The sequence below is a fragment of the Corythoichthys intestinalis genome, chromosome 5, assembly GCF_030265065.1.
Source record: "Corythoichthys intestinalis isolate RoL2023-P3 chromosome 5, ASM3026506v1, whole genome shotgun sequence".
In the NCBI taxonomy this organism is placed as follows: Eukaryota; Metazoa; Chordata; class Actinopteri; order Syngnathiformes; family Syngnathidae; genus Corythoichthys; species Corythoichthys intestinalis.
Genome location: NC_080399.1, coordinates 56611072 through 56636345, shown reverse-complemented (window position 1 = coordinate 56636345; position 25274 = coordinate 56611072). Strand labels below are relative to the sequence as shown.

The window sequence follows — 25274 nt, the reverse complement described above, 5'->3', positions numbered from 1 at the left end:
CCATCGATTAAAAGATGGAACATAATTTAATTTAATCAAACCTTCAGTGCCAAAAAGGCAATCTTGGTGCTGTGATAAATAAAAAAGGCAAATAGCAGATGTGGTGTGAAGTGATAAATGGATAAATTCCTTCAATAAAAAGCGTTCAGGAAGAAGAGTACATTACACAACCTTGGGTATCCTTTTCCTGGGCAGGCAAAGGTTGCTTTTTGCTGGTTGTTTTTCACTATTCTCGTCTCTTTCTCCTGTAATGGATAGGCGCAGTAAGTTTATGTGATTTAAAAAGTAAAAAAAAAAAAAACACTTATGAAAAGCGTGAAACGTGCATGCAAACGCTCTTTTCTCATTTCCAAATTCTGCAGGAACAAGTTATTAACGGAGATATTAAACAGCAGTTGGCAGTTGAGCCACACAAGGGCATAGGTTTGCATAGGAACCGTAGGGACATAACACTACCAACTTTTCAGGATGCTCAAACTGTCCCCACTAATTTTTAAGCAACCTAATTTGTGTTTGAATCAGTATTGTTTTTGGCAGGCTTTTTAGTTTTCGTCGTAGTCGTTTGGATGAACATACTTTTAGTCATAGTCATTTCAAAATTTCTTCTGTCTTTATCTCGTTTAGTCGACAATTACTCAAAAATGTTTTCGTCTGTAAACTTCAAGTCTTCGTCCATGAATAAGTAAAAGATTTCCAACAATTTCGAATGAACATTGACTGACCAGCACATAATTGGAGAGCCTACAAGGATATCAACATCTTCGTAAGGCACTTACGAAAACCCGCCCCCTTACCACAAAATCGCGTCACCTATAGTGATTCCACCACTGCATGCCCTCATGTGGCAAGCCTTGAAGCTATCGTCACAGAAACTTTATTGTGAACTCCAAATTTAAGGTCAGGGTCTTGTTTTGAAGCTGACTACATGGCGGCTACACTAATGCTAATTTCAAGAACAGTGAGGTTAGTTAAGGTCACTTATTGTATTTAAGTTTTAAGTTATTGTTTATAAGTGTTTTTAAGCAGGAAATCCACATGTTCCTTAGTTTTGTCAAAAGTAGAATGTATTGTGTACGTTTCTTTTTAAAAAGTATGTCATTTTATTGTTCAAAGGTCAGTCATTGTAAGGTCACAGGTTAGGTGATATGCCATTATTTTTCAGTAATACAATTTTTCCAAGAGTTTAGGACGACAGAACACTAAATAGTAATGCTAACGTGAACGCTATGCCAACACTACAAGCTACATTTAGTGTGTGATGATCACTCAGCACTAGGGATGGGGATCAAGAACCGGTTCCTATAGAGAATTCCATGTTTCAATTCCATGGACTCGTTTGGCAGTTTATCTAACAATTCTCTAATCGATTCCAAACAGTACAATTTACGTCACGTTACTTACGCATATTACACACATTCAAATTAGCAAGCGAGACTACATGATTACTCAAAGAGGAACTACCCACCAAGTCTAATCTGAAGTGTCGTTGCCAAGTGACTATGCTGTCATTTTCACAGGCCAGCTCATTATTCATGAGACTACTAAAGAAATGGTGATTTTTCCCAAAAAGTCTATTAATGGGTCTATCGTATTCCTCATCGAATACTCTATAAGAAAGATATAACACATATGCTTCTTAAAATAATCCTAAACAATTTTATAAGCAATTTTAATACTCCTGTTAGAACGGTTTCTTGGGTATGCGTTCGTTCCCATAGCAACCAGTCAGTTACCTCCTGTTATTGTCCTATGTTACAAGCGCTGCGTATTCTGGGACCGAGAATAGGCGTAAGGTGCGCATTTCGAGCAAAGTGTGGCGATGAACGAAAGTAAGTATTTCCCATTCAGGTCATAAAGTTCTTATGATAAGTAAGAGCTGTTATCAGCGTGACTGTTTCGTGTTTTTACTGTTACGTTGGCTGGTTGTTCCCGCTCGTCCTCGCTGCGTCGAGGAGAGCGTTGTTTACATTACTGGACTGTCTCAGGAAATTAGAATACACAATATTCTAATTTTTTGAGACAGTCCTGTATATTCGCGTTGCACATTTGTGTTATGAGGGAATGTGTTAGTTTAGCATCTTAAGATGATGTTGTACATCCATATGAGTGTACAGTGCTTAGTTTTCGCCAATTTTATGGCCAAGATGACCGCACGTGCATGCAGCATACTTCCGGGTTGTGCGCGTGCACTCGCGCCCCACCCACCTTTGTGTTCATTACTCTTTGCGAGTCTTGTATGTGTGTTATTGACTGCTTTACAGTCAATTTGCATTGTTTATTGCATCAGCACTAATTTTCTTTCCTTTCAGAGGCACACATATACCCACGCATTCCAGTCTTCTTTCACACACATACAATTACATCAACATCTTTCCACGCATACTCTCACCTGCTTGTTGAGTGATTCTCATATCAAGTGCCATTGCCTGTATATAATTGTGTCTGTTGCCAAGTTGGATTAAAGTCAAAAGGCCAAAGACCAACTTCACTCTCCGCTCCTTTTGTTCTAACAGACACCCTGAGGCGAATGAGCCATAAAACATATTGAACCCAGAACCTCATACAGTCCATCAGTCCAAATTAGAATCGATAAGAGAATCAATAAAGAATCGAATCGGTAAGCAATACCGATAATGGAATCGGAATCGTAAGAATCTTATCAATTCCCATCCCTACTCAGCACAGACCTTTAAAGGCTTAAGCAACATGGCATAACTAGCCAAGATAAGAAAACAAAAATTACTAAGCAGCATCCTAACACATGATGAAGTCTGGAGCCTGAAGAGGACGCCGGTGAGTACGTATGTGTGTGTGTGTGGAGGGGAGGCGCGCAGCATGTCACACGAGTGATATGACCAAAAACTGCTATGATGTGTGCTAACTACACATACAATTAGGCTCGAGCGTATGACGTGGCACTCGCGAGGTTTCCGCCGCTATCGCCATTGTGGAAGCGAGAAACATAAACAGTGAGGCATTTCAACACAGGTCGCGCTTTAAAAATGGTTGGAAATTATTGTGCGGTAAAGAATTGCAACAACCGATCGAATAGAAAGGAGAATGTACAGCTCGACGGAACACCATTTCTTCCGGATCCCTACATGGAGAAAAGGCGAGGGAAAGGTCATATCTGAACTTACCAGACGTCGAAGAATGGCATCGGTGGCGTCGATCAGAAGGAAGGGCATAACGTTTGATTCTCCAGTTACACACTGAGTTTGCTCTATGCACTTCACTCCGGTAAGTTAATTTCGTTTGTTTACGCAAATTTCAGTAACTTTACGCCCTAAGTCGGCCTGTTGTTAGCTATAGCTACAGCTAAACAACTAGCATGCATACATGTGCATTGTCTTCATAAGACATAATTCCTGTCGTTGCTAAATAAAAAAGCTGTAATATTTTGACGTGAGAGAGTGGCAAAGAATTTGTACACAGGCTACATTTTATGCAACAAAAAATTTGTACATCCGTGGTCACAGACTAATGTAAACACACATTGCCTACCTTTGCTAGAAAGATGGTGTTGCCGTTTGCTTTGGTCATAATGTGAAGATCCCGCACCCATCTGCAGCAAAACTGTTCGTAGCTTTGTAGCGATTTGTAGTTTCAGAATTGCTGATGAGTGTAGTAACATACACCAAACACTAAATACAGCATGATGTCCATTTCGTGTAGTGGTGGAAGCTTGTCGACATCTTTATTCCATTTGTGTTCGGCTTGCTCGTGAGGGTCAACATTGTTCACATCCTTAAAATTGCTCACATATCTGTCCTTCGCCATGGTAACAAGTTTGTCTCTGTATCGAACTGGCAAGTTTTCCCTACATTTTTCCATCTTTGGCACTCGTAGTTCAATTATATTTGCCGTTAAGTTTAAATGTCCCGTGATGCAGACGTGCTTCTGCAATGGCTGCGTTGTCGCAAATCTCGCACGATCCCGTGCTGCTGTGACGTAAACGCTCGAGCCTAATAAGAAAATGTCACACATTGTGAACTTATGACGGAAACTATGACAAATTTCTGTCTCATTCTTGTCTCGTCAGATGATAACTGACATTCGTCTCGTTATGTTTTAGTCTCTCAAGAAACGTTTTTAGGTCATCATCGTCACGTCATCGTCATGAAAAAAAAAAAGGTTATTTGACGAAATATTTTTGTTGCTGTCATCGTTGACAAAAACAACACTGGTTGGATATTTGTTTTGAGCTATTGAAAATATACACAATAATGAAACTTGAGGCAGCTCATTCTAGTTGACAATAAGTCCCACTTTCAAAATCACTCAAACAAACTCAACCAAACCTGAGGCTAACAAAACATCACGTTACGTATACATGTAAAATATAACAAAAAAACAATGCTGACACAGCATGCTAGTACTTGTTGAGGGAAAATAGCCGGAAGGGTTCAGACGAATTCAGACTAGTCAGTGTTTTTTTTTACCATAGCAGCTGCAGCTCAAAGCAAATGATGGATTTGCACCAAATACTGTATTACCGGTAATTGAGACATTTGATCTAACCTGTAAATTACCAGCTCATTTTCATTAACACAAGACAATATTTGCACTGGAAACGCAAATGAGGCAACTTGGTATTAACTGAGAAAATATGAAGATGCCAACGTTTTACTCTGACCTTTTTTGTTTCCAGAAGAGCTCCTAAAGGCTTCGTAAAATCTGGACAGGTACAAAACCATGAGCAGTTTGTCTGGTTCTGCTTCGGCAGCCATCTCCTTTCCAGTCGTCACGGGCTGAATCCCTAGGTGTTGCTCGGCCACATCAAAGGCCAATTGATTGTTTGCTGCCACGTCATTCTCATTAAGGGAGTCGTAGTCACTAATGAAGCAAGACAAGCACAAATATATGTTTGAATAAACAACTTACAGTAATTCAGGTCTGGCTTTATTACATACAACCCAGAATTATGAAATATTTGAAAATACAACTTGTACAAACAATTGGGCTCAGGATACATTTACAAACCCAAACATAAATTGTTAACGTTTGGCTATTCTTTTGAAAAATCTGTCATGTAGAAAAGCTTTTTTTTTTTTGGGGTGGGGTGGGGGGGTGGGGGGGGGGTGTTGGGGGGGCGTTATAAAATCATATAATTAAAAACAAAACTCACCTAAATGTCCTCAAACAAGTTTACACTTCCCTTTATTGTTTACCTTGACATATTTTAAAGGATATTAGGGTTACCTTCGACATGTGTGACTTGTCTGATTACAATAACTTTTTTTAGCTTTATTTTTAGTCCCTGTTTCAATGGTTTTTGAAAAACAGTCCTGATCGTTTAATAAGACTCTTACTTATCAGTGTTACTTGTCTTACTCTAAAAAAGTAATTAGTTACAGTTACACATTACTTCTCCCAAAAAGTAGTTGAATTATTAACTCGGATACATAATTGTAAGAGTAATTAGTTACTCAGCAAAGTAACTGGCATTACTTATACGCATTATTACACGATATATTCAATAACACCTTTCATATCAAAGATGTTTATATTAACTTATTACGGAATAAAAACTCTATATACAGTATTTTAGAACATTTGGTATTTATTTGGATCAACTATATTTCAGTATTTTATTACAGTTAAGAAAACAAAAATGTAAACTGATCATTAACCACTGCAAATCTCTGAAACTATGTTAGGCCTACTGCACAATAAGCATAACACTATCCTTAAATATTACAAAAAGTAACAATATTAAATATTATTCAAGTTTGAGAACACTACCTTTGAAATTCCCTGGCCCGTCGCTATTATCGCTGTCTTGTTACGTTTGCCAGAGCGTGCAGTGAAGCAGGGCATGAGCCATCTCGCCAATGATCATAGAGTTTGCACTGGCGTCACCACCCCCTTCCATCAACCCGCCACTTACCCCCCAGCAGCTGATGTGTGACAAAATAAACTCGCGCTTCATGAAATCAAATTTTAGTAATGCTCCCGTTCAAATCCTCAGTAATGGTAACGGCGTTGCAAAGATGGGAAAATACTAGGGCTGTCAAAATTATCGCGTTAACGCGCGGTAATTAATTTTTTAAATTAATCACGTTAAAATATTTGACGCAATTAACGCTCCCGCTCAGAAAGTATTCTGCCTTTTGGTAAGTTTTACAGCAAGGCTTTTGTGCTGTCCAACAGTGAACTCTTGTGGTCGCTTTGCGACATGGTTTATTGTTTTCTTGCCAGTTCATTATGGCTGCACGATGTCTTGGGCTGATAATGTTGTGCTTATATGATCCTTGGACAAGATTTGTCCGTAAGTATGGTTGTTGTAAAGAATGTACATATTATGTTAGTAAGCGAAATGTTATATTTTTTTGTATGAGACGCTTTTTGTTCATGTTTAGTGAACCTGTATAGCGTGCTAAGCTAACGTTGTTGCTAATGCAATGCTTGTGTACTTTTATTTTGTAGTTTTACGACGGTCTAAAGAGGACAATGGTTTGAGGCCATTTTATTAATAAATCAGATGAGAAAGGAAGAAGTCTAATTATTAAGGCGTCGTTCACTAGCTGTCTAGCTTTGGAAAAAGTAGACGCTTCGGAGTGAGGACAGCGTAGACAGATTTAAATGACAGTAGAGTGAAATGCCCACTACAGTCCTTATGTACCGTATGTTGAATGTATATATCCATCTTGTACCTTATCTTTCCATTCCAACAATTTATTTTACACAATATATATATAATTTACAGAAAAATATGGCATATTTTATAGATGGTTTGAATTGCGATTAATTACGATTAATTAATTTTTAAGCTGTAATTAACTCGATTAAAAATTTTAATCGTTTGACAGCCCTAGAAAATACATTAGATTACTCACAACTGAAAAAAAATAAAATAACACCAATACGAATGCCGTTTTTAACAACACTGTGTATCGTATAATTAGTGATTAGTGGTTTTGGATTTTTATGTGATGTAAAGGACTTTGAATTACCTTGTGTTGAATTGTGGTATACAATTTATGCATGAAAGGTAAGTTTTTGAGCTCTTGAATTAAAAATGTCAATCATTTGTTTTCTGACTCAGATAATGAAGTAGGTATATTACTGGTCCTGTTGATACCAAACCACGGACTAACAGATTACAGTCACAACTGCTATGAAGATTGATTTGGACGCAAAGTGAAACCGTTGTGGAGTTTCAGCAGGCTTCAGTGCATAAAAATTGGTGCAAACTCTTTCAAAGTGCACAATGAGGAGGTGCATAGAAAATCGGCTTCCAAGTCGAGTTGCAAATAAAATCCTAAAACATCACTCTAATACACCAGACAAACATTACACTTAAAATACACTTAGGCAAGCCTAAACTTTCTGAGTGCTAACACCAAAAAGCTGAACTTTATGGTCATGTACATCTGATTTTTATCCACATACGAATGAGCCATGGCCCAATTTTTAAGAAAAATAAATTTGGACTGTTTACACATAACTTTTTTGAAAAATTAGATACGTGTCGCATACAGGCAAAGAAATTGGAATTGATGTGCAGTATGAACTGAAGTCTAAATGTCTTATGAACCTGTATGAATCCAGAATGTGTTCTTACATGAGTTCAGGCCGCTGCCTATGTATGAGGGCACAAAGGGCAAGTCCACTCCTCCAGGAAGATGTCAGGTTAGTGATGTTGACACTTCTGTAGCCATGAGTCTGTCTCTGACACCATGTCAGCAGCCGGTCAGGACGCACTTCAGACTCTGCATGGGAGGGAGCAATCCTCAAATTATTGATCCTATAATCTGATGCAAATGTGTCTGGTCAACATATTCAATAACATTTTCTACTTTAAAAAAAAAAACTTTTAAACAAATGATTAGATATGCACTTGAGGTCGATCAATAAAATGAAGCCTAAAGTCCAAGTCAGAAACAGTACACCTGATCCATCCTATCCTACTTCAACGATTTGAAATACAAAAAAAAAAAACGAAATAGGGAAGCATCTTAAACTGCGTCAACATTACTTGGTCGTACTTTTTAAAATTTCCAGTCTCCCAATGCTGCATATACTTTCTTCTGAACCAAAAAAGATGCATGGATTTTGACCCTCCCCGTTAAGAGTCGGGCGGTTTACCGAAAATTTACCGTTACTAAGATGGTTCACGATGACCAACGTAATTTTGACCCTGTTGGTAAATTCGTTTTTTTAATGAAACAAAAAGAATTTAGGTCTTTTCAGCCCGCTGTTGTTCAGCTATGCTCATTCCCTTTAAGAAAGTAGAGAGTTTGCGGAGGTGCGAAGTCAAGTGGCTATCAGAAAATCAAACAAACAGAAGTACGGTGTGATCAACTGGTACACTAACGCTAAAAGAGAACGTGATGGAGTCGGATAATAGTGAAATGGCTACCGGTAGCCAGGCCACAGGCATTAGTCAACGCTCATAGTGCGATGCCAAAAAAGAACTCTACGCTGGTTGTCTGGAAGTATTTTGGATTCGAGAAGGTTGGAAAACCACCTACATCAGTTTGACGGTCCATTTCATAAATAGTGGATAAGGGAGCACTGCAATCAGTATGTCTTGTGAATCTGGGTGACTTCTCTGATAGCTTTTATGATGGTACAATTTACAATGGATCAGCTCACTATAAGGTATAATCAAATAGTGTAGCCTATAATATGACCGTTTAATGGTCACAGATGGAAATCATGTTGTCCAAATTTTTATTGCGATCAATATCTGCAATAAAAAATGACATACTATTTGTGTTTATACAGTGGGGCAAATAATTATTTAGTCAACCACTAATTGTGCAAGTTCTCCCAGTTGAAATTATTGGAGAGACCTGTAATTGTCAACATGGGTAAACCTCAACAATGAGAGACAGAATGTGGAAAAAAAAATTGAAAATCACATTAGTTGATTTTTAAAGAATTTATTTGCAAATCATGGTGGAAAATAACTATTTGGTCAATACCAAAAGTTCATCTCAATACTTTGTTATGTACCCTTTGTTGGCAATAACGGAGGCCAAACGTTTTCTGCAACTCTTCACAAGCTTTTCACACACTGTTGCTGGTATTTTGGCCCATTCCTGCATGCAGATCTCCTCTAGAGCAGTGATGTTTTGGGGCTGTCCTTGGGCAACACGGACTTTTAACTCCCTCCACAGATTTTCTATGGGGCTGCGATCTGGAGACTGGCTAGGTCACTCCAGGTCCTTGAAATGCTTCTTACGAAGCCACTCCTTTGTTGCCCTGGCTGTGTGTTTGGGATCATTGTCATGCTGAAAGACCCAGCCACGTCTCATCTTAAATACCCTTGCTGATGGAAGGAGATTTTCACTCAAAGTCTCTCGATACATGGCCCCATTCATTCTTTCCTTTACACAGATCAGTCGTCCTGGTCTCTTTGCAGAAAAACAGCCCCAAAGCATGATGTTTCCACCCCCATGCTTCACAGTGGGTATGGTGTTCTTAGGATGCAATTCAGTATTCTTTCTCCTCCAAACACGAGAACCTGTGTTTCTACCAAAACGTTCTATTTTATTTTCATCTGACCATAACACATTCTCCCAGTCCTCTTCTAGATCATCCAAATGCTCTCTAGCGCAGGGGTCCCCATCTGCCGGGCCGCGGACCGGTACCGGTCCGTGACGCATTTGCTACCGGGCCGCATAAAAATAATAATTTAATAACGACCGCATTCTGGCTGAATTAACCCTGTGCCCCTGCTTAACACACCAATATCCCTGTCTACTCTAAATACTACGGCGTAGATTAGAATGTCGTCATAGAAATCCATTGATTGGACTGCTAGTAGTACATCTTGTTTGCGTATATAATATATCTATGCGCGCTTGTCCTTGATAATAATATTGCTGCTAGGCCGCGGGCGCAGCACATTTGTTTTCCTGGAAAAAATTAGCCCCCACACGAGCGAAGATGACTGGAAAACAGACGTCTTTGGAGATATTTTTACGGCGAACAGGGCACCTGACGAGCTACAACCTCGAAGACCCACGAACTGCGAAGGAGTGGATTCGTGACCAGTTTGTGAATAAACCGGGTGATTCGAGCATGTCTGTGCAAAAGGAAGATCAACTTGTAGAGATCGCAAATCACGGCGACCTTATTAAACGTACATTTGAGAACTCTACCGAGGTTCTGAATTAAAGTCATTCTGGAATATCCTGACATCGCTACAAAAGCATTGAAAACTTTGCTACAATTTCCAACATCGTATCTTTGTGAAGTGGGCTTCTTAATTAATGTTTAACGACAAGGCGAAGTCGTTAATGGTGCGAGCGGTGTGCAGTTGTTGTGTGCAGCTTACATAGCAGGATGTATCTGAGGAGACCTTTTCTTTAAGTCCTTCCATGATCAAACGTGAGTTAATATTCCTTTCTTTCAAGAAAGTTTGTAGTGTTTACTTTGGAATCGCTGCATTTGCGCATTTTTGCGGCTATGTTTAACATTGCGCGCATGCGCAGAACCGCATCGTTGCAATTTTTGATGGGTTGCAAAATTTGTCAGAACACCGGTCCGTGAAAAAACGACCCAAATAACACCGGTCCGTGGTGCAAAAAAGGTTGGGGACCCCTGCTCTAGCGAACCGCAGACGGGCCTGGACGTGTACTTTCTTCAGCAGGGGGACACGTCTGGCAGTGCAGGATTTGAGTCCCTGGCGGCGCATTGTGTTACTGATAGTAGCCATTGTTACTGTGGTCCCAGCTCTCTGTAGGTCATTGACTAGGTCCCCCCGTGTGGGTCTGGGATATTTGCTCACCATTCTTGTTATCATTTTGACGCCACGGGGTGAGATCTTGCATGGAGCCCCAGATCGAGGGAGATTATCAGTGGTCTTGTATGTCTTCCATTTTCTAATAATTGCTCCCACAGTTGATTTATTTACACCAAGCATTTTACCTATTGCAGATTCAGTCTTCCCAGCCTGGTGCAGGTCTACAATTTTGTCTCTGCTGTCCTTCGACAGCTCTTTGGTCTTGGTCATAGTGGAGTTTGGAGTGTGACTGACTGAGATTGTGGATAGGTGTCTTTTATACCAATAATGAGTTCAGACAGGTGCCATTAATACAGGTAACAAGTGGAGCCTCGTTAGACCTCATTGTCCATAGGAATTGCTTTCACAGCATCTCTATTGTCCTCGGTCCATGGCTATCTAACACCCCAGTGTGCAGATGAAACATGATCATCTTCAATGACATTCATTCACTGCCCGACAAATTGAGAGAAGTCAAACCCAAATTACCAGCTCTTTACTGAATATTTAAATTTAAAATTTTTAAATGAGTATGACAATGGCCGTATACTGTCTGGCAGCTGCTTTAGACTTAGAATATGTGCTGTTCATTTACAAAAGAAAAGTTGGGTGTGTTCCATCTACTGTACTGGGCTTCCCACAGATAAAGATATCCAATGACTCCTACTGTTTGGGGAGTGAATCTTTCTATAATTATAACACAGTAGTTGGTGATCATCTTCTTTCTGTAGATAAAACTTCTCCACATTCCTTTCTGCTAAGTACTATATTGCGTTTGCTTTTTGTGATGACTCATCCTGTTCCAGAATTATTTTGAGTTGTTGGTATCCAATGTTCCCAGGTTGGCATTGCACAATTTATGTTATCGTTTCATTTTCCCACGACCTTTAGAAGAGTTTTGTTCTTCCAGTTGGGTTTGAGAATTACATCACAGCCTTTTTCCTGTATATGGAATAATTAATAGAAACTGTCTTTACCGGTTATGTTGGCTTGAATAATTTTTTTCAGTCTCTGAATGTGTGTTTATTTAATTGCATATCTTGTTCTTCAAGAGATATTTATTCATTGTCTTCTGATTATTAAGCTTTTGTGGTTGTTGTTGAGTTATGTGAATTGTTTTAGCGCTAGTCGTTCCTTTACACTTCTCACGTGTTGTAAGTGTGACTTCATTTGATAATGTATTTTATTCGCGATTGTTTTTAGAGGGTGCCATTTGTGTCACCTGTATAAATTAAGCTGTACTTGTACTAAGGTTGGACAAACGTTCATGCAACTTACCGGTAATTTATTTTTTGTATTATCAATTGCAGTCCATTATAAATGCAAGGGTACATGCTCCTAAGTTCTGTTTGTTAAGTTTAATTTACTTCTGGTAAAGTATTGCTATGGAATTTTGTTGTATTCCCAGTGTGTTTCATTCAAATTCAGTCAATAAGATATCAAATAAAAGTACAGTATAGGAAGAAAAAAAAAATCTAAATAATTGTTATGATTTTATCGTCCTATTTTCTTTAAATGCAAATAAATTAATTAATAAGAAAAAGTTTTCTGTCATCTCCAGTGTCACTGTCCACTTTGTTAAGTTGTGCTAGTGTTCCTTTAGGAATATTCCCCGTTAATTAATTAATTATTATATATATATATTTTTTTACCTCTTTTAAAGTCTGATTTTGCAGTTTTATGAAGTACATTCAGTGTGGGTTATCATGACATGTCCGCTTTGTTATAGACATATATTAAAGAAATTAACTGAATCGAATCATTTCAAACGATTTGTTTGTAAAATCATAGATTTCTCATCAAGTACTCAAAGTCACATTAGCTATTATGCTAGCAAAGCTAGGCTGAGGGCTAACTTTAGCACAAAATGTCCCCTCTGTTAGTGTCCGCTCTGTTACGTCCAGATGGCATTTATAAAAAGAATGACCCTTTTTTTCGTTTCTGAACGTTATTTTCTCAGCCGTCCTTGATTTTAATTTTTTTTGTCCTTGTGCATCAACAGTTTTGGTTTGAGATGCTAAATGCATCCATTTCCCTTGAGACCCAATGACTGCTGTGCTTGATTATTAACTGTCAAGTTGTGATTTAGAGTTGGGCGTGCATGAACTTGAAAACAGTTTGTAGAGGACCCTTTATAAACCCAACTGTAGTAAAGCTTTTCCTCACCCAATTGTCTATTGTTGTGACTATAACAAACAAAAACACTCTAGATTTCATCCATTAATGTTGAAGATTTTTGCCACATTGAAAACAAGTCACTTGGTATTAGAAAAGAAATAAGCTCATTAGTATAAATTGAAATATAAAATAAAAACTGTAAAATTAACAGTTTGCCTTTGGCAGAGCACAGTGAAGCAGGTCGGCAGATACTGTGTCAGAAGGGTATCGACTTTACAATTGTGGTAATGTAATCCACATGTATTCTCTGTGGAAAGGTGCGTCGTTGTGTTCAAGACGGTAAAGTTTCACAGTGGTGTCAACTCTAAACAAAGTTCTGAAGTTCAAATTTGCATTGTGACCCAAAATCTTAGGTGTGTGTCGTTTTTGCTTATTTGACTAAATAGTCGGTGCAATTTTTGGAGCCGTTTACATGACGACACTGCGACACCAAGACGCTACGATTGTGTTGCGGTATGGCCACGCCTTTACACGGTGACGGTGAAAACGGAAAGCGAAGACGCAAGCTTTTGATTCCGGCCTCCAAAGCAGAACGATTCGATTGCGGGGATTGCTCTGCAACCACATGAATGTACCACTCTTCCTCCGATGACGACAGCACTCTCACACGTCACTTTAGGCATGCGCAGATGCTGCAACTAAACATTCAAAACAGCAAACACGGCGGAACGTCAGCTTTAATTAACGGTTTTTAATAATTATTTTAATTTAAAATTATTCAACGTTCACATTTTGGTGCCCTTTGAAGCACATGGAAAAAAAACGCGTGGAAGCCATTGCTTCGAGTGAGCAGGTATGTTGTCTTTCGGACCAAGGAGGTTGTTATCAAAGAAGCGCATCATTGGCTGTCGCCTTATAAAACTGCACTGCCCCCAAGGGCCTGGCATGAATACTATATCGTTTTCACTCGGAATTGCGACATTGCTCGAATGGAGACGGAACCATATAAATGCAAATATGAAATGTGTCGGATTCTCAGAGCGTCCCCATAAACGGCCTCTTTGACACCATCTCCTGATTCACCTCCAGATGATGCAGCATCGAGGAGCAGCAAGAAGTATCTTGCTCAAGGACACCAACATAGTGGCAATGGCGGAAAATTGAACCTAAACCCTTTGGGTTGGGAGATAACGACGCTACCACCTAAGCCATGCCTTCCTGAAACGTCCTCTAAGACAACCAAAAGAGTCCAGTAACATTTGATTCAATGATCTGCAAATGGAACGACTGGGAGGAATAAGAATATTTGCTGGCAAAATATGGACACTTATCAATTACGGCACAGTGACCAGCACAGCTCTTGTAATTGTTTTTATTGTTATTTCTACTGCCGTTATAGCCCTTTTCACCTACAAACCCCGGTAAATTCCCGTGTAAGGTGACGCGGGATTTACTTGTGTCATTACTTTCAGACATGTAGAGATGTCCCGAGAATGACGCCAGTTGGACACTTTCACAGACTTGTCCTGTGTTGCCCACTGGCGCTCTCAGTGTTGGGAAGGCTGCTGGCGCGATTTTATAACCCGGACATTACGTCATTTTTGGTCGGCATCGGCTGTCACAATGTTGGTCAAATCGTGTTCCGTTCCATAGGGAGCGTTCCCGATGTCGTAACTGCAGGCAATTTAAGCTCATCAAGATTGTATTTAAGCCCAGGCGATCCAAGAAAGAGTGTTGTGATATTGACTTGCTGGGCGCCAGTCGACACCTCTGCCACCCTTGTTTTGAAATCCCCTATGTTTTGCTGGTATTTCATACAGTGGCTTCTAACCGGTCGAGAGCCAGCCCAAAAGCCGCCAGGGGAAGGAAGAATCCCACTGGCTTTGTTTTGGTGTCTTATCGACTCTCTGCATACCGCTTAGGTTAGTATTATTGATCCCCGTCGACCTACTGTCACAGACCTATTGTGGTATTCCCCATTTTCCGCGATCTCGACTATTTTTGTTTCTATTTAATAAACCCTTGAACGCTTCCCTCTGTTGTTTTCTGCTTTGAAGTACAACCTTGTTTCCACAGGAGCGGACCCTAATATCGGCAACAAAATAAAACACACATTTCCACTGATGGACGATGGACTCTCTTTGTCGGCTCTACGATCCCGTAGCAATTTAATTTCTTTATGTTTTCAGTTTAATTTAGCTATTTCCAGCTTGCTATGTTGATAATTGTTCTTTGTTTACTGCTTTTTGTATTACTGAGAAGAAAAAGGAAGTGACGATCGGACCCCCATGATATTTACGTCATTAGCCATCGTGCTGTGAACCGGGAATTTAACGCCTGCTTTCACGCACACTGCTTCCCGGGAAAGTCCCCGGCATTATACTACGACGCGAACCGTGAAATGTCTGCCTAATCTCAATGTCAGTCAACCTGGGAATTGTGTTCACATTACAGGGCTGCATATTTAAATTCCACCATTTTCCGGGTGTTTCGGCGAATGTGAAAAGGGCTTAAGTGTATACAGGATTTGGTGGTTACACTGTTGTATTTTGCATGTAGGGTCCAATCTGATGGCAACGTGTGCAAAGCTTTATTTACAGCTAAAGGCAAAAACGACCGTTCATTGGACTCTGTAGGAATAAAACATCCTAAAATCAGGCCTTCAAAAATAAAAGAATCGCAGTATTACACTAAGCACTCAAAGTGCTTTTGGACATTAGAAAAGTGCAATTAAGTTCTCTTAATGACCCTCCATGTTTTCTGCAACACCAGGACACTACAAACATCAGCAGGTGAACATCAGTAATTTGGTCCATGCTTCCTTCCGCAATCTCTTTAACCTTCAACGAGCAGCTCTAGTGTTTCTGAGGATTATTTGGCTTGCCATTATACTGTACCACTGAGCCCAGGTGGATTATGTAATCCTTAGTCGATGAAGCTAAGGAGGTGACCGGTTAGGACAGTTATACGCTAAAAGTTTATTATTGGGTCTTTGCCTTTTTGGCAAAGGCCAGATAGTGTTGTTCTGCAACTTTATTATTTATTATTATTATTTTGTTGTCAAACTCGTCAAATGATACACTAACCTAACAAGAACCCTTTTGTTTAAGTCTGGAAAAAACCTCCGCAATGCCAAGGACATGGTTGAGAATCTCAGAGAAGAATGGCACGGCTCTGCAGTAAAATCTCTTTTTCATACAAGTTGATGTGTCCGTTCACCCAACGACAACGAAATGAAGATGAGTGGGGAAATCATCTTTAAAAAATAGGTAAAATAATGTTTGTTACAAAATGTGTCCTTGAAATGTTTGTTATTTAGTATGTACCAGTATGGGTGTTCAAAACCTTTTTTTTAAGCGAGAAACGTAAAGGTCTCAGAAATGTATATTTTTAATTTACCTGATTTGAACTACTTATCAGGTGTCAAAAAATGCCCACCTACTCAAAATTTTTCTCCCCCAAGGAAATAGAGATTTAAGCTGTCCAATGATGTATCACACATGCATATAGGACAATTCTGAAATATGGCCAGATTGGGGATCTCAGAGTGAAACTTCAAGCCACCTGAGTGTTTTTCGCGTTAAATATTTTCCAAATTCAAAGTAATGAAACAGTATCTCATGCACGGTTTTCAGGCTTTCTCACCCTGCATTTGGTTTCTTGATGTTTGTCACAGGAAAGCATATAAGTAGGAACAAACCCAAGTGAGAGATTGTCCATAATTACAAGTGTTTGTAAAGCAGCCCACTAGAGAAGTAATGGTGGGGTTTTCCCCAGCAGTTGGCTATTGCTGTTAGCTGTCCAAAATTACTCCTCCAACATGCCTCGAACAAGCATTTTCAGGAAATTCGTGAGCGCGTTCTATGCACTCCTTGTGCAGTGAACTGTGATTTGACATGGCATTATGTTCTGAAGCTTTCATAGCACAGCATTTAGACAATGAACGGATTCATCATTGGTGCACTTTGCTTCGCTATATGCAGTGTAAAAGGCATTCACTGTGGACTAGTTATTAAATTCAATAAATGACCAGATTTCGTAGTAGCGAGGAAGAGAACGCTCCAACTCTAAGCTGAAATGCCCTAATACTCTATGCGCAAGGAATACGAATACCAAACAAATGCATATGGGGATAAAAACAAAAACATGAATGATCCTCACCTTCTCTGGATGGGTTGATATGCCTAACTTTGGGACCTTGAAGGTGAGATGAGTCCTGCTTGCCATCACTGAATAAGTGGCGTACCTTAGAGGCAGAAAGTAAAGAAATGTGATCCTCATTATAAAACAATGTCACGTTACAAAGTCTTAACTTTTACTCCTCAAAAAATAGTAATTGTTTACATATATGTAGAAAATGGTAAATGTACTTTTGCAAATCTTTTATTTACATGTTGTACAATGTCCAAAGCGCTTTACTGTGACTCACATTTATAACTTCATGCACACATTTACACACTAATGGTGCTGCTGCCATTCAAGGCATAGCCAATCCACTGGGGGAAATTTAGGTTTCAGTACCGTGCCCAAGAGAAACTTCAACAGTAGACTGTCGTACCCTGTAATGAACCAGTGTTCTGCCAAAATGTCCTACATTGGCAAAACGTCTTACAAGAGGCCAATTTGACACCCAAAGTACTACCGTGCGCCTTCAACTTCTTTATTTAGATGCATACAGGTAGAACCTACTAAAAAATGCCTTAAGAAGATACTTAAATGTAGTTATATCAAATAAGGACTGTTTAAATACTCTACGTGACTAATGTGGTCAACAGATCAATCTGCTTGAAAGCTACCACAAGAAAACACAATGGTTAAAATGTATGAGAGGGAAATACATGCAAAAAGTATTTTTGAGGCATTGAAAGGTAATAAACTCAATAAAAACAAAAATAGCGAGTACTCGCCGCTTTTAACCGATGTGTGCATATGTGCTGATGCTTGCGCAAGCGCACTGAGCATTGTGTAGGACGTCTCGCCGTTGAGCAAGGAATTGCAGAACACCGGTAGCCCTTCGGTCACTGAACTACTTGCGCTACCAGCAGACTGTGCCACAGCCACCCCCATATTTAACTTAAAATAAGGCATCAATCAACTACAAGATTGTTATTGTGCTCGTTTATTTGATAATCTGTTATAGATGAATATTTAAGAAGGTGAGTGTTGGACTGACCTGTTGGGGGCGTACACGACTGGAATTTAGGTTGGGATAGCGGGTAGCAGGGTCAATGGTATACTGATCAAAGTTTTTACTGATGTTCTCTGTTGTTGTCTGGGGCAGTAGTCTGTAGATGCTCTCCCTAGGCAATGATAATACAAATAAATGAGCAAGCAATTTAACAGCAACACTGCAGGCATAGGTATTAAACTAAATATGCATTATACTGTATATTTTACACACAACAGATGTTAACAAGCCTTACATATTCAAAAGGGAAAATAAACACAGCACATTCAATGGGGCTTCAAAATCCGAAAAAAATAAACCCCTGCAACAAGCATTGAAAACACACTTCACTCGACCGTCATCAGCCAATAAAATATGTTAATTGGGGTATGTTCTTCTGTGCTTACCAACTACAGCACAGGCTGAATTATCTGTACTGACGCATTTTATACAGTGTATCACAAAAGGCAGTACACCCCTCGCATTTTTGCAGATATTCAATTATATCTTTTCATGGGACAACACTGACAAAATGACACTTTGACACAATGAAAAGTAGTCCGTGTGCAGCTTATATAATAGAGTTGATTTATTTTCCCCTCAAAATAACTAAAAACATAGCCATGAATATCCAAACCCCTGGCAACAAAAGTGAGTAAACCCCTTAGAAACTACGTACATCCCTGAAAGTCCAAATTGAGTACTGCTTGTCATTTTCCCTCCAAAATGTCATGTGACTTGTTACAGAAATGCTGTCAGCATTGTTGCAGAGATTGAAGAGGTGGTGGGGGGGGGGGGGGGTCAGCCTGTTAGTGCTCGGACCATACGCCGAACTCTACATCAAATCGATCAATTGCCAAAATGTTACTTCACTTTCATATGTGTGCCATTTAATATTTTTTGTTGGGAAAACAATTAAATTCAGCAGTTAAACTAACACAGATGGGAATCGCTACAGACTTGGTCACGCTTGAAGGGAAAAGTGGCCTGCACATTTAACAAAAATAAAACAAGATAAAAAAATAGCTAACCACTAACAAATGCGCAATTCCATTTTTCTTCACAGATTTGATGGCGCCAACTATATATAATAAACCCCATGTGGGTGGGCGTGAGAGACTATTAGTTTGGATTCGCAGCCTTAATAATTGATTGGTGTGACACAATGTCCTGCCGAGAACAATTGCAGACGTCTTAATTTTTTTTTTCAGTGAAAGAAAAATGATGACAAACAAACCTTTCTGCCAGTATCTCAAGAGGGTTCTTGCCCTGAGCAAAGGACTTCACCATCCAAGCTGTGTCAAATGCAGCCAGAAAACCCCGAGCACAACCTGTACCCATTGGCCAGAAAGGCTGTGGAGAGAATAATCATCTGGAGCAATTTGTAGAAAAGATCATGCAACACACATTCTTACCGAAGATACATACCTCAAGCAGACTATCTCCCACTAGTGCAACCAGTAGCTGATGTCCATGTTTCTCCCTGATCAAAGCGGCATTCTCTGAGGCATACATGCTGGTAAAGTCAAACATTGCTACATCTGGCTGTCCATAGTGGTTGATAGCATAGTCCAGCGATGGTAGCTGGTAGTTTGTACCAAAGTCAGCTGCCTCTCGGGCATAGGAGAGCAAAGCTTCCTGGTTTACATTCTCATTGCTTAGTAAACGTTCTGTTTCGAGATAGTCCTAGATGACAAAAAAAAAAACAAAAGGCTTAAGTAAAACCTTTAAAGTCATTAAAATACACTACTTTTCGAACTATGAGCCGCCACTACCCAAATTTGACACGAAACGGCATTTGTTCATAGATAAGCCGCAGCTGTTGTCACTATATGATAGAGATTGACCGATATGGGTTTTTCAGGACCGATACAGATACCAATTATTAGTACTTAGAGGGGCCGATAACAGATTTTTGGAGCCAATATTCATTTGCAGTAGTGGTGTAAAAATTGGCATAAAAATATGAATAATGCAAACACTGAACTTCACTGAAATACCTAGAGCATGTTTATTGAATCACACAAATAGAAAAAAATGGCTCCAGAAGTGCCCGGATTTCCAAGACTCAGAAACATCTCTTACAAAGTACAAACGGTTAAATAAATAGTTCTCTCTGAATTTTTTTTTTTAACAGAAAATACATAAAAAATACAGGAGTTCTCTGGCTCAGCAGCACATTTTGTAAAGTTAAATTAAAACTTTGATAATAGCTCCCTGATTTTTTTCATAATAAAATAATTTAGTATAACTGAAATAATTCAACTTTAACCCAATTTTAAATAGATTTTTTTCATATCGGCCAGTCGGCTTTAGAAAAAGGCCGATACAGATATACGTCAAATTTCCAAATATCAGTGCCGACAATCAGCCCGGCCGAAAATTGGTCTATCTCTACTATACTATGGGATATTTACACCACAAGATAATAACTCGAAACACTTTCTTTGACAGCAGCCGAACAAGACTGTCATATGACCTGTCATGAGTATGACATGACACTGTCATGAACATTAACGAATGCTTATGGCAGATGACAATCCATGAACTGGCTCGACAATATTGCCGTAAAATGTCTACCATTTCGATGGTCCTCCTCTGACCTCCATTTGCCAGTCTTTATACGGTATCAATTTTTGTGGTAACATCACCAGCTTCGTCAGGTTTTTAAATCATTTCATTTCAGAACCTATGCACACCTATGTACACAAAATGCCTACTGTTGGCCAAAGTTGACGCCAAGTCGCCAACAACAACAAAACATTAAAAGAGAAAGTACAATCTCTACCGCACTCTCTATCTATCTGTCACGTCAGGCATGCAGTGCGTTCAGGTACAGCACGCAAAACACATCCGCCACATCAGAACCAGATTCTTTACATTATTCCAGGAATAATTATTATACTGTATTAATATTATTATTCATAATTTATTTATTTTGCTATAAGGAACTGCCATTTGTAATAGTTCCAGCAGTATTTACTGAGGATTTAGTGTAGGTTGTCAGGCTGTGGAACAAATTAATGCAATTATCATGTATTCTTATGGGAAAATCCTGCTCGACATACGACCATTTCGACTTACAAACAAGGTCCTGGAACAAATTAACTAAGTACGTAGAGGTACTCCGGCGTCGTAAAGATGAAATCACTTAAGTCAGGTGCATTGTAACCTGGGGACTAACTGTAGTGACATTTATGTTGAGGTACCTGAACTTACATTAATAATGACTCCTTTGTCCAGCAGACTCTGCTTCTTGGCAGTCATGACAAAATAATGAGTGTTGTCTCTGTAGTAAACAATGTTTTCTAAATCAATTCCTGAAAACATAACCAGACAAGGACACAGAGAAGGAGTGATTTGAGATTTAGTACTGACAACTTAATTAAAAAAAAAAAAAAAATCAAGGGACAGTCATAGACTTCTGACGGGTCAGATCAGTCATGCACTGCGCCTCGCCTTCAAGTGGGAGGCCGCCCACATTAAGAGGAGCTATTCACAAACACACGGAAGCAGTGAACAATGCCAGATTTCTGTTGAAAAAGTACGAAAGCTGGACCGCATACAAACAGAATGGATCGTTTCAGGAGTGATTTGTTCGAGGATTCAAGGTAATTATTATACTTTTCGTACCATGCGTGCATTTTGAAACGTTGTGAATAAAATCAATGGGTGAAACTAGCCGCTACTGCATTGGCATCATAAGTCGCAATATTTACGTAAAATAAATACTAACTGCATGTTTTTTCTTGCTTGTAATCAAGAATCGAGACTGTTTTACGTCCATATCTATAAAGAGTTTGGGGATTTAAGCATTTATTTACAAGAATTTTCACCGGAATAGCTCTGTTTACATAAGGCGGCAGCTAGCTACATTCACGAAGAGACTAGCATTGTACTTCGATATATTTACGTAAAATAAATGCTAACTGCACAGTTTGTTTGCTATTTAACCAAGAATAGAGTGTTTTTCGTGCATATCTATAAAGAATTCAGGGATTTAAGCATTTATTCAAAAGAATTTTCAACGAAAAAAGCTCTTCGTCTGTGATTCCACTCGCTCAGCTTAGACGGCCTCGCCAACCATACAGGCCCCCTATTTATCGGCCCCGCGCCCCGTGTCCCGTCAATACATTATGAAGTCTATAGTACAGTAAATTTGTAAACACAGACTTTAGGGCTGCTTTATATGCCGACTTACCCGTTTCTTCCTTCAGATCAAGGAAGAACTTCTGGTTAAAGATAAAGGCGACTCCACTAATCTCCTCCACTTTAGCCTCTGCTGTGGTGTTTCTGTTGACAAAGTTAGCTGTCACAGCAATAGCCAGTTTTCCCCGAAACTCCTTTCGACTGAAACCTATCAAACGGAAAGTCAAAAAGAAGTATTTGAATGAAAACAGCCAGAGTCAAATATAATTCCGAGAAGGATTGGTTCTCTACAACAAACTGGCCTGATAATAAAAGATCACTTGTCAATGTAATGTAAATACAGCCTTCCAAATAGCTAAATTCCTTACCAACAAATTAAACAGATTGGACATAAAGTACTTAAATGCCAGGAACCATTGGCAAATAACTTTATGCCTGAACAAAGAGCCCAAGTTTATTTTAAAAAAAAAAAAAAAAAAAAAAAAAGGTTTATGACCTTGCAGACATACTTAGCTCAACATTTTACACAACTTGGATTCTTCCTATGTCAACAGGAAATGTTTTAGCTAGTGAATGAGGGTAGCTCTGTATCTCTTGACCTCGTTTCCTCTTAAAATAAACAGTGCTTTGAATTTGGTCTGGCAAAATAACTCTGCAGAGATCTATTGCTGAGGCTCTTTGGGGGAATATGGTGGGAACATTAAGACAACAATTAATGATTAAAAAGCACAATCACAAGCTACAAACATTCATCGTTTGATTCCTGTTGATACTCTCAATTTACCATCTAATGTGTTTTTGCGTCCATCAGCTCCAATCACCACATCAAAGTCAAAGTCTGCGACACAGTGGCTTGAGGGCCTAATATCTGCTCTCCAACTAGGACCTAAGGAGAGGCATAGCAAACAAGTTTTCATAAAATAAAGATAAGTAGGATTACAAAATAAAAAAAATATTAATAAACTACTGCTTCTACGATTATTCGATTAACTCGAGTTATTCGATTGAAAAAATCAAATTTTGTTTGTTCGAAGATTTGTTTAATTAGAGTGGCGTTGTAATGGTTTGTTTTGAAAGTGTTTGCATTTAATTTTATTGATTTGGGTGGATACACTGCATTCTAGTGGCAATAGTGAATATTGTATATAATATATAAAGTTTATATAAATATTATATAGAAATACATAACTCATCTAACCGCTGGATCCATGTGCTCCCTAAGACCAACTAAGGTCTTTGTCTGAGCTAATATGTTTATGCCTTTGTAATTTAGTTTAGAGGTATATTTAGCGGTTTTGTGTTTGGAATATGAGTTTGAATGATTTGCTAAGAGCAATGTTTTGAAAAAAAAATAAAATTAAATAAAATAAAAAAAAAAAAAAACATTTTATAGCATTCATGCTCACGGACATTTGCTATGAAAGTTAGCCAATGGTTCTTTTGTTGTACTTTGATCCTCATTTATTCTTTTTAAACCGTTTGAGGCTAAGCTCAGGCATAGACTTCATAATATTATGAATTATGAAAAATTATGATGTCTATGGCTCAGGTATTTTAATTCATTTTTAAATGCATTTATTGCTCTTGTGAAATTCAATTCTGCATAGTTTGAAAAAAAAAAAAAAATCAGGAATTTTATTTTGTATTCGCATTTAATGCTCTTTTGAAAGTGCTTAAATTTATTCTGCAATAAATGTTTCCAATCAGATTCCTTTTTTATTCCAACTAAAAGATGGCTTAATCGATTATTTAAATAATATCTGCATCTCTATTATAAACAAAAAAGATAGCTAACTGTGATTTTATCAATTAAATAATGTTCAGTATAAAGTTTGAGGGTGGATTGATTTAAACAACATTAACTAGAAAAAAAATCGTTCTTATCAACCACTTTTAGCATTTAGCAATCCAAAAACAAATGTCTTCACTTCTGTTAACTATCACAGTATGAATTTTATTTTATTTATTTTGTTACTTCCAGTCTCCAGTCATGTGAATTTGCATATTAAACTAAATATTTAGTTCCGACCGTTTCCTGATTTAACATTTAGGATATAGGATATAAATTGAAGATTTAAATTAAATATTTAGTTCTGGATTTAAACATTGAGGTCCAAAACGTCTTATTTAAAAATAAATATTTAAGTTGCTAAATAATGTTTGTAAATGTGCAAAAAAAAAAAGGGACTCTAAAAATTTCACACCATTTTAAACACTAAATGTGCTAAAAAGCGCTAAATGTGAGAAAATTTTGTCGTAATTTTCAGCATGTGCTGCTTTACAAACGACGCCCCATAACACAATTTGTAAAATTAGTTTAACTAGTAGGTCGCCATTGTTGCTGACATCGCAGGGTGGTGACGTCACATGCTTACGCTGCCGGGCTTCCAGAGTATGACTGTAGCAACATAAACATGTCATCTGTTCAACGCTTTCAATTTGAACCCGAGAGCTAAATTAATGAGCATGAAAGCATTGTTGATATTTCACAAAACGAGCAGCAAAAGCAAAATGAACAGGAAAGACTGGATAAGAAAAGATGAGAGTAGAAAAAAAAAAAAACTTCTGCCAAAATGTGCTACACCGGCATACGTCCTACAAGACGTGAATTTGACACCCAAAGTACTACCGTGGGCTTTCAGCATGTTTTGTTTAGATGCATTCAGACAGAAAATACTGAAGATCCCTTCAGAAAATACTTAAACGTAGTAATATCAAATAAGGGTGGTTTAAATATGCTACTTGACTGATGTGGTCAACATAAACAATCTGCTCTAAAGCTACCACAAGAAAACAGTATGCTTAAAAGTATGAGAGGGAAACACATGTAAAAGATATTTTGTGGCAATGAAAAGGTATTAAAAGACTCAATAAAAACACAAATAGTAAGTACCCGCCGCTTTTGACACCGGAAATCCTGGGTTCTTTTTGGCTATAAAGGAACACCAGAAAGGCGTCAAATGACCCCGATACCAAACTGACTACTTGGCTTTGCAGACAATAGACCACTCAAACAAGCAATCCAGCAGACAACTCCCCTACACACTCCTGTGGAGTCGCTGCCTAGGTGTGAAGAAGGGGTTCACTCTGACTAGCTGAACT

At 38.6% G+C, this 25274-nt stretch overlaps 1 protein-coding gene across 5 annotated transcripts in view; it reads right to left on the bottom strand.

The window, feature by feature from the left end:
• mical2b (microtubule associated monooxygenase, calponin and LIM domain containing 2b) overlaps positions 1–25274 on the bottom strand; it is a 129377-nt gene that overhangs the window by 36449 nt on the left and 67654 nt on the right. For all 5 annotated transcript variants that reach the window (XR_009063168.1, XR_009063169.1, XM_057835975.1 and 2 more), the window contains exons 5-14: positions 22957–23058; positions 22225–22380; positions 21243–21343; positions 19452–19709; positions 19261–19376; positions 18030–18156; positions 17018–17102; positions 7568–7715; positions 4637–4836; positions 172–245 (exon numbers count right to left, since the gene is read on the bottom strand). Coding sequence is in view for 3 of the 5 variants with exons in the window: in XM_057835975.1 (XP_057691958.1) it covers positions 172–245; positions 4637–4836; positions 7568–7715; positions 17018–17102; positions 18030–18156; positions 19261–19376; positions 19452–19709; positions 21243–21343; positions 22225–22380; positions 22957–23058 (1367 nt within the window). In the remaining 2 variants the exon portion in view is untranslated. The remainder of the gene's footprint in view (positions 1–171; positions 246–4636; positions 4837–7567; positions 7716–17017; positions 17103–18029; positions 18157–19260; positions 19377–19451; positions 19710–21242; positions 21344–22224; positions 22381–22956; positions 23059–25274) is intronic.